The sequence below is a fragment of the Mastigoproctus giganteus genome, chromosome 1 (assembly GCF_048544385.1).
Source record: "Mastigoproctus giganteus isolate SK-2022 chromosome 1, ASM4854438v1, whole genome shotgun sequence".
NCBI classification, from domain to species: Eukaryota; Metazoa; Arthropoda; class Arachnida; order Uropygi; family Thelyphonidae; genus Mastigoproctus; species Mastigoproctus giganteus.
The window spans coordinates 45,543,796-45,560,806 of record NC_143575.1 but is presented as its reverse complement, the minus strand read 5'-3'; the positions used below and the strand labels follow the sequence as shown (position 1 = coordinate 45,560,806).

At 38.1% G+C, this 17,011-nt stretch overlaps 1 protein-coding gene across 5 annotated transcripts in view; it reads right to left on the bottom strand.

The window, feature by feature from the left end:
- LOC150090757 (palmitoyltransferase ZDHHC20-B) overlaps window positions 1-17,011 on the bottom strand; it is a 306,713-nt gene that overhangs the window by 32,746 nt on the left and 256,956 nt on the right. For 4 of the 5 annotated variants that reach the window (XM_090379929.1, XM_090379911.1, XM_090379920.1 and 1 more), the window contains one exon: window positions 6,497-6,615. In XM_090379929.1, coding sequence (XP_090236055.1) covers window positions 6,497-6,615 — 119 coding nt within the window. Of the gene's footprint in view, window positions 1-6,495; window positions 6,616-17,011 lie in introns of those variants that run through there. The other variant, XR_016547302.1, reaches the window with a different exon arrangement.

The window sequence follows — 17,011 nt, the reverse complement described above, 5'->3', positions numbered from 1 at the left end:
TGCTAGGACCACTCCTTTGGAACTCCGTACTTGACGAGTGGCTCACCAGAAGCTTTGACAACTGCGTCAATTTTGCCTATGCAGATGACTTGGTTATTTGCATTGCAGGAAGATCCAGGAGAACCCTTGAGGACCGTGCAAAGATTGTCCTGGATGACCTGATAAACTGGGCCCTCACAAATAAATTAAAAATATCAAACACAAAAACAAAGCTAATGATCTTCAAAAACAAGTTGGATTACCGCAGACCCCTTAAAGTGCTTATTCACGGGAAGCAAATTCCATATGTTGCACAAACTAAACACCTTGGCATAATATTGGACAACAGGCTCAGTTTCCAACCATATGTGAACAGTTTAGCAAACAAAACCAAAGCCTTCACTGCAGCCGTCATCAGGATCTCCTGTTCGGACTGGGGACTCACCAAAAGAACCCTATCTCTCTACCATAAAGCTGTGTTCTTGTCAATTGCCTCCTATGCTGCTGGGGTCTGGTTCCATAGGGTCACTTTACAGTAAAATCTGGGCCAAACTCCTTTCCATGCAAAGAACTATGCTGCTTGCGACACCGAGTAACAAGAACAACATCAACTAATGCACTGCAGGTTCTATCTAGGGCCCTTCCCCTGGACCATATATAGCTTATAGAGGTTTCATCTACAAACACAAAAAAGGCCTACCAACCTCACTCCTTGGAATAGACTGCAATCCTGCTACAAATATCAAACATGAAAAAATAAACCTATGGAATAAACTCCTCTCCCTTTGGCAGGTTAGATGGGATGAAAGTCCCACTGAAGCGGGACTTTATACAAGACTTTATATCCTGGATGTCACCTTTGCCATGAATAAGCCACATTGTAATTGGTTCTACCCATCCATGAGCACATCCTACATCCTAACAGGACATGGGGCTCTTAAAGCGAAACTGTTCCAATTCAGACTGGTGATAAATCCTCATTGCTCCTGTGGGGAAGAGGAATCCTGGAACCACATCCTATTGTCCTGTCCCAACTACGAAGAACAACGTACAACTGGATGTATGATATTTGTTTCCCATCAATCTTAATACTAGGAAGGCGGGCCATTAAACTGATCATTAAATGGCATCAGTTTGTGATACAGTAAGCTTGCAGAACATACATGAAATTCTGAGATGTGCACAGGCATTACTTTGTTCTATATCATCAGATAAACATGTATTTATAATACTTCTACACCCCAACTAACCTTTTCCACCTAACCCAAAGTTATCCTCAATGATATTGGCAAAAACCCTTGCAACGCTGTTGTTTAAACTTATGTCTACAAAATAGATTCCTTCCACCTGCAAATGTAGACCACGATAAAATTTCCCTCCAAAAGTCTTGAGCTTTGTCTTGAGTTAATCCCCCAAAGCTTTCAGCATATTGTCCCTCATATCATACCTAGGCAGAATTGCAGACATAATTCTGACCTAACTTACAGCAATTTTTCAGCATGATTCTATATTTATCCATCAAATCATCAGATCATTTGCAGTAAAAATCACTAGTCCCCATATGAATAATTATGCTCTGTTTATCCCTCTTAAAAAATGGGGGTCTGTTGGTGGCATCGAAATGTTGCTGACTGACAGCCACCCCCTGGTTCTTGTCCATCTACCTTCATTACAAAAAGTATTACCTGTTTCCCTGAGAATGGAATTTCTCAATAAACAATCCACTTAAAACTAGAGCAGTATGCACTTGACTATTCTGTTCTCAAAGTAAGACAATTATACCATGAAATAGAAAATTCAATAGAAAATTCAAAAATACTCAAATATTTGATAACCATTTGAGGGAAAACAGTATGTTCGTTTGCACTGCAATGTTGCTAGGACACTGAAAAGCCTACCAAAAAGACAATGCTGAAGTCAAGATTCTTGACATGGCATAACAAGACCCTTGGACAAGTTCCTAACAAATTGGTGCCGCTCTACAGGTTCTCCTAACATCTGTAAGGTTAGGTGGAACCTGTTGCTGTCAATTTCTGTCATGAGAGGTAACAGAAATTTTGCCTCTTTCATCTACAAGAAGTGCAATTCCTGCCTTCTGCAGGTAACCCTCAATGACAATAGTCTCCAATCATCGTGCCCAAGATCAAGGTTTTGCAAGTTATGGAATCACTGAGTTGCATGGTGTAATAGTGCAAGTCCAGTCAAGAGATTCTCTATTAACAGCTGGTATGGTATTGTTGACAATAAGTGAATTGGGACACACATTCTTACATGCTGAGTGAGTGTAAAGCTTACTAACACTTTCTGGAAGACAATTTTCTGGGATTTCTCAAAAAGGCTTTTCTCTGGAAAAGACAATGAATGGCTGATGCACATAGTGTGCATAGTGTTGGGGGAAAGGCACCTCTGGTGGTTTCCCACATCTGCGCCATATGAACTCTGTGGAGACGAACAGTATCACTGTGAAAGCCAGAAAAATTTTTTGTGTTGTAAATGAAGTATTGTGCTGGGTTCTGTTGGGTGTCCTGGCTTTTGGCCGCAGGGGCCCTGATGGGACCCCACGTTGACCGCACATGCACAATGGCACTCTCACTTACATCATCCAATAAGCAAAGACTCACCTCAATGCTATATATCCAGTCAGAAGGACATACCTTGTGCTTGGCCAGCACAATAAATTGACATAAATCACCTTTGCTATTTAGTGAGCAGTTGTTTAAAGAGCCCAGTATATAAATATCTGAATACTGCAAAAATTCAGCAAAGAATAGAATGTGGTTGTGAAACAATTTTCACCTCTGTGGGAATATTTGAGTATTTTCAGCAATCAGTAATTTGACAGGTAGAGGTCTGTGTTCAAATGGGAGAATGTAGCAGTGGGAAGTTGTTTGATAAAACATTACATGATAGGAGTGGAGTATATGATGAGAGCCTTTTCAAAAAGTTCAGCCTAGGAGAGATTGTGCAAGGCTCACAGGGTAGAATTTTTCTTGGCATGGTCTGTGCTTGTTAACAGGAGTGATTGCTTCTCTCCTGTTAACCAGCTCAGGGATGGGATGGGATGGGATACACTTAAATAGAAAGAGTGCAAGAATATTTGCTGATGCTATCGAGGCAGTGTCAGGTGGGTTAGCGAAATGCTAGTTTGGAAGATACACAGAATAATAGCTTAACTACAGCTGAAGGCAGAGGAGAAAGTGATTTGTAAACTGCTACTATTGGTACATGCAGCAGCCTAGAAAGGTGTCTGGGTTTATAGTCCCTGCTGTGAGTCATCATGAAACAAATAAAATACATGGGCTGTGTTAGGGTAACTAAGAGCAAGAACATGTGCATATATACTAATGCTATGAGCACTGTAAATAAATTTAATGAATTTGAAATACTGATTAAGTCATCAAATGCAGACATTGTAGGGATATCAGAAACATGGTGCCACTCAGACATAAGTGATGCTGAATTTGAATATGGGGAGTAACAATGAATAGAGGAAGAACAGAAGAAGGGGAGGGGTTATGCTCTTAGTTAAGAAGCATATTAAATCTAAGGCAGTGCATCCAGTTGATGTGGATGACAAGTGCAATGTTGAGTCAGTTTGGTGTGACATAAGCACTGGGAAAGCAAAAATAATGGTAGGAGTGTGTTATAGGCCTAATGACCCTGATGACTACTACAGACAGTTGTACAGAGAAACAGAGTGAGCCAGTAAATAAGAATGACTTGTAATGGGGGATTTTAACTTTCCAGATACTGACTGAAACTTATGGGTTGGTCACTCACAGCCTAGCAAGATTTTGTGGATTTTTTGTATGACTGTTTACTACAGCAGCATGTCAGAGAGGCAACAACAACAATATTCCTAATGCATGGATAATCACCAGCGATTATCCATGCATTAGGAATTTGCAGATAAAAGAAACACCAGGTGGTAGTGATCACAGTGTACTGATTTGGGATTTACTTAAAGATGCAACTACCATCAAGGGTAAAAGGAGGGGTTTTTGCTTTCATTAAGGCGACTACAATGATCTCAGACAGAGTTTTTAAATTTCATACAATGGGACCAGCTGATGATGCTACCATCAGCAAATACTAAATGGGAAGCATTCAAGGAATTACTCATAAAAGCTACTAGGCTTTCCATACCAACTAAGAAATGCTCTTCAAGGTAGAGGCTAAAAAACAGCAAAGTGTTCTTTACTTATGAAAACTTTAGAAGGAAGGGGATGAATCAAATCAGTCGACCTGATATTGATAGCTCTACTTTTGATGATCCTGCTCAGGTCGCTGACAAACTGAATGAGTATTTTGCATCTACATTCACAGATGAGGAATTATTTAGGAAAGGGGATGTCAAAACAGAGAGCTAAATGATTTTGTAATAACTGAGAGGAAAGTGGAAGAGAAATTGCTAAAGTTAAACATAAGAAGGGTACCTGGGATCCATCCAGTTATATTAAGGGAGTCAACAAAGGAAGCAAGCAAACCCTTTGCCATAATTAAGAGAGTATCCTTGGATTTAGGGGAGGTTCCCGTGAACTGGAGATGTGCGAAAGTATCACCAATTCACAAAAGGGATCAAAGGGTGACAATTAATTACAGACTTACTTTAACTTCTGTTCCAAGGAAAATAATGGAGTCACTGGTAAAAGAAGTAATTCAGGAGTTTCTAGACAAGGATGTAATTATACTTCAAACACAGTTTGTTAATGGGAAATCTTATTTCATCAATTTGATTGGATCCTACAATATTGTCATAAAGAAACTGGATGCAAAAAATAATTTTGATATCATATACTTGGATTTCAGGAAAGCTTTTGATACTGTTGCACAAAAAAGACTGCTGTACAAACTAGAGCAGTGTGGTATTGCTGCTATGGATAAAGGGATAGTTGAATGGAAGAAGACAGAAACTGGTAATCAATGGTAATCAGTTATGTATAGACTGGTAACATTACTTCATGGACTAATGTTATTAGTTGAGTCCCAAGGGTTCAGTGTTGGGCCCATTGCTGTTTTTTATATTTATTAATGATATGATGAATGCATATCAGGCTTAATGTCCATTTTTGGAGTTGTCAGGGTGGTTAATGACAGTATGCTACTGCAACAGGATCTAGGAAAGTTAATCAGTTGGCTGAGAAATACCAATTGAAGTTTAACATGGATAAATGCCAAGTACCACATACGGAGAGCTCATGGGGTTTTTGTCAATTATATACAGGAATTTTGCTGGTAGGGATAAGGAGGTGATTATCCCAACGTATAAGGCAAGGTCAAGTCACACCTTGAGTATTCCATACAGGTCTGGATGCCTCATTTTAGAAAAGAAGTGGAGCTGCTCGAACAAGTATAGAGTAGGGCAACAAGATTGGTGAGTGGAACTTAGGGGTGCTCTTACCAAGAAAGGATTCTGTTCTGTAGATTGCAGTTTCTGGAGACTAGGAAACTGAGTGGTGATCTGATTGAGACCTTGAATGGATTGAGCACAAGCTCAATGGTGATGGGATTCTTCTTTCTCAGACCACACACAAGGGGACACAAATTCAAATTGAGGGAAGACGATTGCAGAATAGATGTGCAAAAGTTTGCCAGTAGCCAATGGGTGGTTGACTGTTGGAACTAATTTCCATCTCTTGTCGTGGAATTGATAGGTTAAATATATTCAAGGCAGAGCTAAAACAAACTATTGGAAGGAGTGAATAGGTTAAATGGGAGGTGTTTTTTTTCCCTTTTGGATGATGCTGTATAAGGTTGCTTCCTTGTATCATTTATCACTGCTTTGTGCTACTTTGATGAACTTTTGTATTTCAAAGGAGTACTTATTTTTAAGCAGAAAATTATTAAAAGATGCTGAAATTGTAGTTGAGATTCTAGAATGAAACAAATGTTCTATGGAGGACAGTGAAGAATTACCATAAGCTGTACAAGTAGTGTTTCAGCTGCATATGTCTTGTGTATAGACTGGTCATAATATTCTTCACATATTATGAGGTAGGTGTGATGAGAATCAACTATGATATAAAATGTATTTTCTTGAAAACTTGATTGTAAGGTGTGGTGAATAAGATAAACAATGTAATTTAGATGAATAATTAACTTAAAAATAAGTGAGTGTGAAAATGTCAATTATGTTTACATGATACTCACCTGGTTTTTATATTTTGCTATAGAATTTTTTTTTACAAAATACTGTTCTCTATTTTATCCATTTTGTTGAAGGTACTGTATCATGGATTCAGGGATACAGCAATCTTCATTAGCAGCATTTGTCATAAATAATTTTTTTTGACAGTATAATGGAATACAATGTGAGAAATCTGCTTTTAGCTAGTTAAGCTAGAAGCATAAAAGAGTAGGGTAAAACTGGAAACCAGAATTTTATTTGTTAGCATGATGCAAGTTGCAGTTTAAATCAATTCAAACATTTCAAAACAATTAACACTTTTGAATTAATATAGATAACTATCAATGTAGAAATGCTGTTATTTAAGAAATTCGATGAAATACAAAATACCTGACAAATGTTCACGAGGTTCGTCAGCCACATTCTCAATCCATCGCTGTCTCTGACTTAATAAACCATCAGTATCTTCATCAACTATTCTTTGTGGGAATGTAACTCCATCTCCAGGACTATGTAAAACAGATTAAATTAACTCTAGTAACCATTAAAATTACTTTATATGATTATTGCCAACTGAGCAAAAATAAAAACACTGCAGTAACACAATTCATGTTTTCTCTGTAAAATATGAGATTTGCCTATTTACTCTTTTGCAGAAAAATATTTTATCCTGATGTCACAATATCTGCCAATACTTGTAACAGGAACATTATAAAAATATTCATATATCTTTTGACTATGTTATGAAGTAATTTTCATTATATTACATAATGCAACCTAGACACATTATAAATTTGGTAAACATAACTGATAGCATATCTCGTCGGCTTCACAAACTATGATAAAGTTGATCATACGTGTCCATGTAATTGTCATGGTTCACATGTGGAGGGAGCGGTTAACCAAGCCAACTAACAAATGTGCCAAACTGGATAAGGTATACCATCCCAGACTGTACAACAAGCAGGGCTGTGCCACTAGTAACATGCCTCTGATTACCAAATCAGTTACAATTACTGTTTTTCCACATAAGGTGGTAAAGGCCTGGGTTGAAATGCAACTGGAATACATTATAAGCTTTTTTCCAGTGGATTATTGAGATAGTCTTGGGCAAGCATTATTGTTTTTCTCTCATAAACTTTGGTTCTTCGTCCAGCAAGCTGATCACACAATATATGTTACGTGCAGATAGTGAAAGTGCACAATTCATGAATTGTGCATCATTTAACAACACACATCGCCGCTATTTTCCTGGTCAGAAGAAGCACATCAGTCTCCTTGTAATTTATAACAATATCGTTACCAAGTTCCTACTCTTACAAAGGAAGTATTAGCTCAGTGTTGTTATTATAATGTCATGACTAGAGATAGGAATGTCTTCGGGCATAGTTGAAATATCAGGGAATGATATGTAAATAGTAATGACGATATTAAATAATACCTAACAAAAAAAAGTCTTCTTATTTAATATCATCATGTCATATTTTGATCCAAGCAATATGTTCTTAGTGGCGTAGATGGTAAAGGTGCGTTGCAGGTTCGCACCAAGGTACAGATAACTATTAACATTTTTTTTGTTATATTTATTTGTATAATAATAATTTTTCCAAACTTTTACTTTGAGTTATTCATTATATATTGTTTTAAATTTTATCTTTAAATGTAGTGTGGGATGGATTTACCTCTAAAACTATTTCCTTGTTCACTGCATTGCTAACTGTAATATAAATGGGCAGTTTTAGCCATTCGATGCTTCACAAGCCACCATAAAATCCAAAAGTTGAAAAATAATCTTAATATGTTCTTCCTTCTTAGACATATAAGTTTAATCAGAATTACTTTCATTCCTTCTTAATCATAACAATAAAACAATCGAATTTAAATTTAACTGAGAATGTTATTTATTTTTGTACCTATTCATAAAAGATCTGACATGTATTCGTAAGTTTAAATAAATTTTGATTAATTTTCATATATGGTTGTTAGGGAATGTGATACTTTATGGAGCCCAGAATTTGAAAGAGATGTCAAACATTCTAAACGATAAAAGAGATGGCATGAAAAGATGTAGAAAGAATATCATCTTAGATGTACGTATGCTATATCAAATTTAGCAGGTGTTACTACAGTAGTGACCAAAAAAGATGGTCATTTCATGGCCACAAAAGAATCTGCTATTACAATCATTCGTGATATTCATTTGTCTACTGGGCACAAATGTGAGACAAAAACTCATAAAAAAATAATGGAGAACTATGCTAACATCCCGAGACGAATTGTTTCTGAATTCATAAAAACAATGCGAAGATACACTGAGAAGCTAAAAAGAAAGGAAACCGTGAGTGGAATTGTCATCAGACCTATTACTATAGTGATATGAATCAAAGAGGCCAGGTGAATCTTGACTTCCAAAGTTTACTGGATGGCAACACATTCGTTATGCACTATCAAGAGCATCTGACAAAGTTTCACTTGATTCGAGCGCTGGTCTCAAAAACTGCAAAGGAAGTGGCTCAGGATTTATTAAGTATTTTTCTAGAGTATGGTGCTCCACATGTCTTGCAATCTGATAATGGGAGGGAATTTACAGCTGAAATAATCAGAACTCTTTGCTCTTTGGCTGGGTTTAATTTTGATCAATGGAAGACCCAGACACCCACAGAGCCAAGGATCAGTGAAAAGAAGCAATGCAACACCAAGATTCTCTACTTGCATGGATGAGAGATAATAAATGCTCTAATTGGAGTCCAGGAATAAAGTTTGTACAGTGAAATATGAATACTACATACCATGAAACTATAAAAATGGAGCCTTATAAAACTCTGTTTATACGATGTCCCAAACTGGGACATCGTATAAACCTTCCAATAGAATTCTTGAATAAAATTCAGCCCAGAATTGGTGAAGACAGTTTCATGAAGATGTTAAATCACTCTGAGAGTAATTCAGCGCAAGTACTAACTCCACAACAGAAGAATTCAAATATTGACTTAGATTGTGAAAGAGATGCCAAATTAAATCAACTCGAAGACAGTTTAACGGAGATGTTAATTCACCCCGAGAGTAATACAGTGCAATTACTAACTCCACAACAGAAGAATTCATGTACTGATTTAGATTGTGAAGGAGATGCCGAATTATATCACCTCATAGGACAATATATTGTTGTGGTGTCTGAAGAACTTAATATAAATAACGATGAAACGATACAAGAAAGTTATGAACATGCTTTAGAAGAAACTAAAAAAGGTGAAGAAACAACCCTTGATGATTCACTAGGTAATCAACGTCTAGCTCTTTCAGAAACTTTAACAAAGGATGAAGATACTGATGCAGAGACCATCCAGCGATTAAATTAAGGAAAGCTGCAAGTAAAAACATGGAACACGTTGCTACAAAAATGGTTCTAAGAACAAATAAAAAACTGAAAGAAGTGGAAGTTGGAGATTGTGTAAATGTGTTTTTACCCACCTTTGATTGTGGCTGAGGAGACTCTGCAAACCTGATAGGTGTAGTTCTTGACACAAAGGAGGAAAAATACAGAATTGGCACCATTGAAAGCGGACAAGGATTCAAAGATGCTCTTGAAAAGTACGTTGTGCAAGTAGGAAATGCCAATGTTTTAAAAATCAAGTTCTCTGCAATTCCTCATGCCATCCAAAAAAATCTTGTGAAAATCATTAACAGTTTTCATTCAAAAAAAATTATATAACGATAACAGTAATGTTTCTTTATAGGTTCATTGTTTTCATAAGTGTTTATTTCAATTGAAACTTGCACTATTAGTCTGTAATAATGATTATTCATGACTTACCTGTTTTTTTGAATTTAGTGTAAAGATATATATGTCTCAGTTAATGTAATTGTCATGAAAATACTGTTATGTAAGAATAAAAAAAAAAAATAAATAAAAATTATTGGAACAATAACTATATTAATTCTGCTGCTATACAATTCACAAAATGACAAAAAATCATTGTGCACAACTCATGAAATGTCTAGTTTCTTGCCCATTTCATAAACTCTGCAATGCCCTTGTACAATTCATGAAATTGGCAAGAAACTAGACATTTCGTGAATTGTGTACTTTCATGATCTGCACGTAACATTTACAATTTACAGACAACTGCAGACCTTTTGCAGCAACTCCTTCCTGTAGCACAGTAGTGATTTTGGGGCAGGTCTTTCAACTTCCAGAAGCGCCAATCTCAGAAACCAATGGAGGTAACTCATTCCAATGATTAACAATTTGCTGACTACAGCAAAACTTCTTAATGTCATTTATAGCCCCACCACAATTCGAATTTATACACTATGGTTCTACCATCACTTAATACCACGAAAATTTTACCCTAAATCTTTTACTACTGTTCTCTCCACTTCAAAGCCTAATAAATCCTAATCAGGTGGCCTCTAAGCCACTTAATTACCAAGCTCTGAAGACCACATATTCCAAGTCACTCCTCATTCTTCAGTCAATCTCACCAGGACCACGACTAATTTCTGGGTCTTTTTTTTTTCTCTCTCACTTAGGCAGCTTATATGCCTGCGCACAGTATTCCAAGTGAAACCTTACAACTGCTTTATACAGTGGCATATTAACTTCCCCAGGTCTACAAAAATTAAAGTCACTGACTTTAATTTTCGTAGAAAGAAAACTGAATTTTCTTTCTGGAGACATTACTAGTCCAATGACATTGTCTCTGAAATGTTTCGTTGGTGACACATTTAGAGAAAATTTAATATGCTTATTCAATGCTTAAAGTAGAAAATTTTTTAAGTCATTTATATCTCCACGAGCTATAAATTTTTAAACCATTGTCCTTGCCATCAAATGAGGTCTCCTTTTTGCAGTTACGAGATAAGGGAATGTGTAATGGTATACAGAGGCCCAGGGTACATAGCTGATTTTGGGGGCCCCTGTTTTGCTATATCTAGGTTATACCATTTAAGAAACACATTTGGGGAGCCCTTCAGTTAGGAGGGCCTGGGTGCACACATCCAATACACTTTGGTTGGCTGTTTTTAGGTTCTTATGGCACACTGACTAGCAAGGTCATGATGTGCTAAGCTATACGTTTAAAAAAGCATTAGCATTAGGGCATATGACACAAGAAGCAAGCATATACAGTGTCAGCCAAAAAAAAAAAAATCCCCATTTCACACATCCATTCGCTCTAAAAGTTTGTCCAGTTCTTCCTTGAATTTATTTAAGCTATCAACGACCGATTTCCAGCGATCAACCACCCTCTGGATAAAGGCAAATTTCCACACATTATTCTACAATTGTCTTACTTCAACTTGAATTTATGCCCCCTGAGGTGTGCAAATCTGAGCAAAAGGAAGAATCCCATCAGCATTGAGCTTCCTCAAATCATTCAAAGTCTTGTACATCTCAATCAGATCACATAACAGGTGCATAGTCTCCAGACATTGCAATTTTCAGATCTTGCATTGTTCTTGGTAAAAGCAACCCTTTGCTGCTCCTCACCAATCTTCCCTTGCCCTTCTCTGTACTCATTCCAGTAGCTCTACATCCATCCTAAAATGAGGCTTCCAGACCTATATGCAGTACTCAAGGTGTGGCCTGACCATAGCCTTATACTCCTTATCTCTGCTAGCAAAATTCCTGTGGATCACTGACAAGACCCCATGAGCTGCTCTGGAAGCCTGTCTGCACTGCTCCAGAAAACATCTTATCTGAATGCACAATTAAACCCAGGTCCCCAGAGTAACCTATATGCAGTATTTGCATTTGTCAATGTTAAACTTCAGTTGCCACCTCTCAACTCATCTGCCCAACTTTTCTAGATCCTGTTGCAGCCGCATACCGTTGTTATTGCCATTAACATCTCTGCCAACCTTTATATCATGTGCAAATGTGGACATTAAGCCTGTTATACCTTCATCAATATCATTGATAAATATAGAAAACAACAATGGTCCCAACATCGAACTGTGGAGGACTCCACTTATAACATTGGTCCATGATGAGCAGTGTCCATTGATTACCACTCTGTTTTCACCTACTCAACCATCTTTTTATCCATAGCAGCAACTTTTGCTTAATGCCATACTGCTCCAATTTGTACAGCAGTTTTCCATGGGCAACAGCATCGAAACCTTTCCTGAAATCGTGAATGATATGATATCAAAATTATTTTCTGTATCCAGTTCCTTTGTGACCACATCATAGTATTCAATCAAATTGGTCAGACAAAACTTACACTAAATAAACTCAAGCCGCATCTTAATTATAACTGCAGTCTTGTCTAGATGATCCTGCAATGTTTCTTTAACCATTGATTTCATAATTTTCCCCCAGTCTATATTTACTTGTCACCCTTTGAACCACCTTTGTGAATAGGGGATACATTTGAACATCTCCAGTCTGTGGGAAACTCCCCTGGATCCAAGGATGCTCGTATAATTATGGCTAAGGGTTTGCTTATGTCCTTTGCTGATGCCTTTAATATATATCTGGATAGATCCCATCCACCACAGGTGCTTTTCTTATGTTCGATTTCAACAATTTCTCCTCCACTTTGCACTCAGTTATTACAAATCCTTTAGCTCCCTGTTAGAGTTTGATAAACTTTTGGCATTCCTCTCCCTAAATAACTCTTCATGTGTGAATGTAGATGCAAAATACTCATTCAGTTTGTCAGCTACCTGAGCAGGATCATCAACAGTCGAACCATCGATAACAAGCAGACCGATCTGATTCATCCCATTCCTTCTAGAGTTTACATAAGTAAAGTAGTCTTTGCTGTTTTTTTATTTGCAAAAAGATTTCTCATAATCTGCCTTTGCTTGTCTAACCTTCTTTTGTGACTTGATTGGAGACTAGCTTCTTTCTACCATAAGCTAGTGCAGTGGTTTTCAACCTTTTTTTAATAATGGCACCCCTACTCAATTTTCTGCCTGTCCAATTCTCTCTCTGTATATATCCGTGTGTGTGTGTGTATATATAATATTAAAAAATATATACGTTATATGATATTTATTACAATAATATAATTATAAAAATTACATTTCATAATACAAATTATATATACAGGGTGTCTCAAAAATACATGGCATAACTTCAGGAATGAGTTCCTCATATGTAGACAATAAAAATATTTTATACCAACATAGTTCCGGAAATGCTTGGTGCCCAAGTTATTAACCGGAATGTCTTATCTCCTGCAGGTGATTTCCTTCATCACGAGGTACTGAAAGAATCTGGTGGTTTTCCATTCCGGCTATGTACTCAAATCAGGAGCAAGCGGATATGCACTTTATGTATGGTTTGGCGGATGGAAATGCTCTGGAAGCTCGTCGTTTGTACCACGAAAGATTCCCAGAATGAAGATGTCCAGACAGGAAAACGTTTGAAGGTATCCATCGCTGCCTTTGTGAACATGGGATCTTTACACCTCGTGATGCCGAGGTGTAAAGTAAAAGAGAAGTAGAGGAGAGATTTTGGGTGTTGTGCATGCCACTCTTAGAATCAGCGCACACAGAATAGCAATGCAGCTGGCTGTTCAACGTTTGACTATTTGGAGGGTGTTGTGAGAACACCAACTGTATCCTTACCATCTGCAACAGGTCCAGGCCTTGTTGCCAGCAGATTACCTTGTGCGAGTAATGTTCTGCCAGTGGTTCTTGTAGCAGTGTGGTACAACTCCTCACTTTCCTGCCTTAGTGATATTCACAGATGAGGCACAGTTCACACGAGACAGAATCCAAAACTTTCACAATCAGCATGTATGGGCTGAGGAAAACCCACATGCAATTCTTCCATCACATTACCAACAGCGGTTCAGCCTCAACATCTGGGTGGGTGTTTTTGGTGATAAGTTATTTGGGCCCCATGTACTTCCAAACAAACTCACAGGGCAAGCATACAGAAACTTTCTGGAAAACAACATGCCTAATTTCTTGGATGACACACCACTGATCATTTGTCATCAAGCATACTTCAGGCACGATGGTGCTCCCATACATTTCAGCCACCTAGCCCGCAATTACCTGAATCGAAGGTTTTTTACTGGCCAGTGGATAGGTAGAGGTGGACCAACTGCCTGGCCTCCACGCTCATTTGATTTAAACTCACTAGATTTCTTCTTGTGGGCCATTTAAAGTCATTGGTGTATTCGACTCTGATAGCTGATGTGGAAACTCTCCGCAATCGAATTGTGGCAGGTTGTGAGACAATACGAAACATGCCAGGAATTTGGCATCGTCTTTGCGAGTCCATGAGACGTCGATATGAGGCCTGTATTCAGGCAGAAGGTGGACATTTTGAACAATTACTATAAGGTGATGTGAACAGTTAAGTGTCAGAGACAGAGCTTCAAAACTCGGAAACCAAGCATTTCTGGAACTATGCTGATATAAAATATTTTTATCATCTACATACAATGAACTCATTCCTGAAGTTATGCCATGTATTTTTGAGACACCCTGTATACAGTATATAATTTTATTTTTTATATAGAGGTACTAAGTAAACATCAATTATAGATCACCACCAAATTAAAAAGATACCGCACATCTTTTCATAATAAAATAAACATAAATTAAAAAATAATAAGTTTAAGTAACTTAAACCCAATTACGTGGCACCCCTGGAATGTTGTTGTTGCGGCACCCTGATTGAAAACAACTGAACTAGTGTGTCACCTGATACTTTATATGCATCCCATGCATTTTTCTTCTCTGTCACGAGTCTTATTAGTTCAACTGGCATCCATTTAGGCCTAAATCTTGAACAGTATTTCTTAGTTGGTATGAAAAGCCTAGTAACTTCCAAGGTTAATTCCTTGAATGCTTCCCATTTAGAATTTGCAGTTGGCAATGTCATCAGTTGGTTCCACTGTATAGAATTTAAAAAAGATCTAAGACCACTGTAGTTACCTTTACAAAAGCAAAAACCCTTTTACCTCTGATGGTAGTTACATCTTTAGGTAAATCTCACATCAGTACACTATGATCACTCCCAACAAGTGGTTCCTTTATCTGCAGATTCTTAATTGCTTAAATTCTTAATGCATGAATAATCCCTGCTGATATCATTACTGGTTGCCTTCAAACATGCTGTTGTAGAAAACAGTAATCCAATAAATCCACAGAAAATTTGCTATTGGGTGAGTTCCATTCAATATCTGGAAAGTTAAAATATCCCTGTTATAAGACATTCTAATTTATTGGCCCCACTCCATTTCTCTCTATAGTTTGTTGTACTCATCAGAGTGATTAGGCCTATAATACACTCTTATTCTCATTTTAGCTTTCCCATTGCTTATGTCACACCAAACTGACTTGACATTGCACTGGCCACCCATATCAATTGGAGGCACTGCCTTAGATTTCAGTTGTTTCCTAACTGCATAATCACTCCTCCCTTCTTATCCTGTCTGTCCTTTCTGTATACATTTTACTCCCCAAATTTTGCATTTCTTACATCTGTGTGACACCACGTATCTGATATGCCAATAAAAACTGCTTTTGATCTCCACACCAGCACTTCTTCTTCTTCTTTGTCCCTGCCTTCTTCCCATGTTCATATGGGGTCGGAATTCCCTTCCTCCATTCCTTTCTAACCAGGGCTTCCTCTCTCCTCCATCCTCGCTCTTTCAAATCCTCTGCCACCTTGTCCTTCCATTTCAGCTTAGGTCTCCCCCTCTTCCTCTTCCCTATCACCTCCAGCTTTTCACACCTCTTCCCTACATACTCCTCACTTCTTCGTTCCACATGACCAAGCCACCTCAACCTAGCTTCCTGTATTTTTTTACTCAGAGGCCCCACCTTAAGCGTACCTCTAATGTAGTCATTTCTTAACCTGTCCTTCCTCATCACACACCACACATCCATCTTAGCATCCTCATTTCCACCACTTCCATCTTCTTCTCCTGGGCCCTTGTAATCGCCCATGTCTCGGCACAGTACATCAATGTGGGTCTAACCACAGTTTTATACACTCTTCCCTTCATTCTACAATCAATTTTCTTATCACACAGCACCCCACTCATCTTTCTCCAGTTCAGCCATCCACATTGCACTCTGTGCTGTATTTCTGCAATCAATCCTCCATCCCTCTCCACGATCGATCCCAGATACTTAAATTTCGAAACAGATGTTAGCTTTTCCTTCTGCAGTTTTATAGAACTCTCAGCTTCTCCATTCAGCACCATATATTCTGTCTTTGTTCTACTTATCCTCATGCCTCTATCTTCCAACACTTTCCTCCATTCCTCCAATTTCTTCTCTGCCTTTCCTTGGGGTGATTCGCACAGTACAACATCATCCGTGAACAGCATACTCCATGGTGCTCTACTCTTCACTTCTCTCACCAACACATCCATTACCAGATCAAACAGATATCGGCTGAGAGCTGATCCTTGGTGCAGTCCAACTTCTACAGTGAACCCCTACACTGCTCTTAACCTGAGTCACCGCTCCCTCGTACATATCCTTTACAAGCCTTACATACTTTTCCGATGTACCCTTCTCCCTCATACATCTCCATATCTCTTGTCTGGGCACTCTATCATATGCTTTTTCCAGGTCTATAAACACCATGTGCAACTCTACTTGCATCTCCCTGTATCTTTCCATCACCTGCCTTAAAGCAGAGACTGCATCTGTTGCTCCTCTTCCCGGCATGAAACCAAACTGTTCCTCTCCTATTTCCATCTCCTGCCTTAACCTTCCTTCCACAATTCTTTCCCAGATCTTCATCGAATGAGACATTAACTTTATTCCCCTGTAGTTCTCACATTCCTGCACATCACCCTTTCCTTTAAAGATTGGCACAAGTATACTTTCCCCTTCACTCATCGGGTATCCTCTCCTGCTGCCACAGTTTTTCCATCAAGTCCCATAGGATATCGATCCCTTCTTCTTCCAGACTACTCC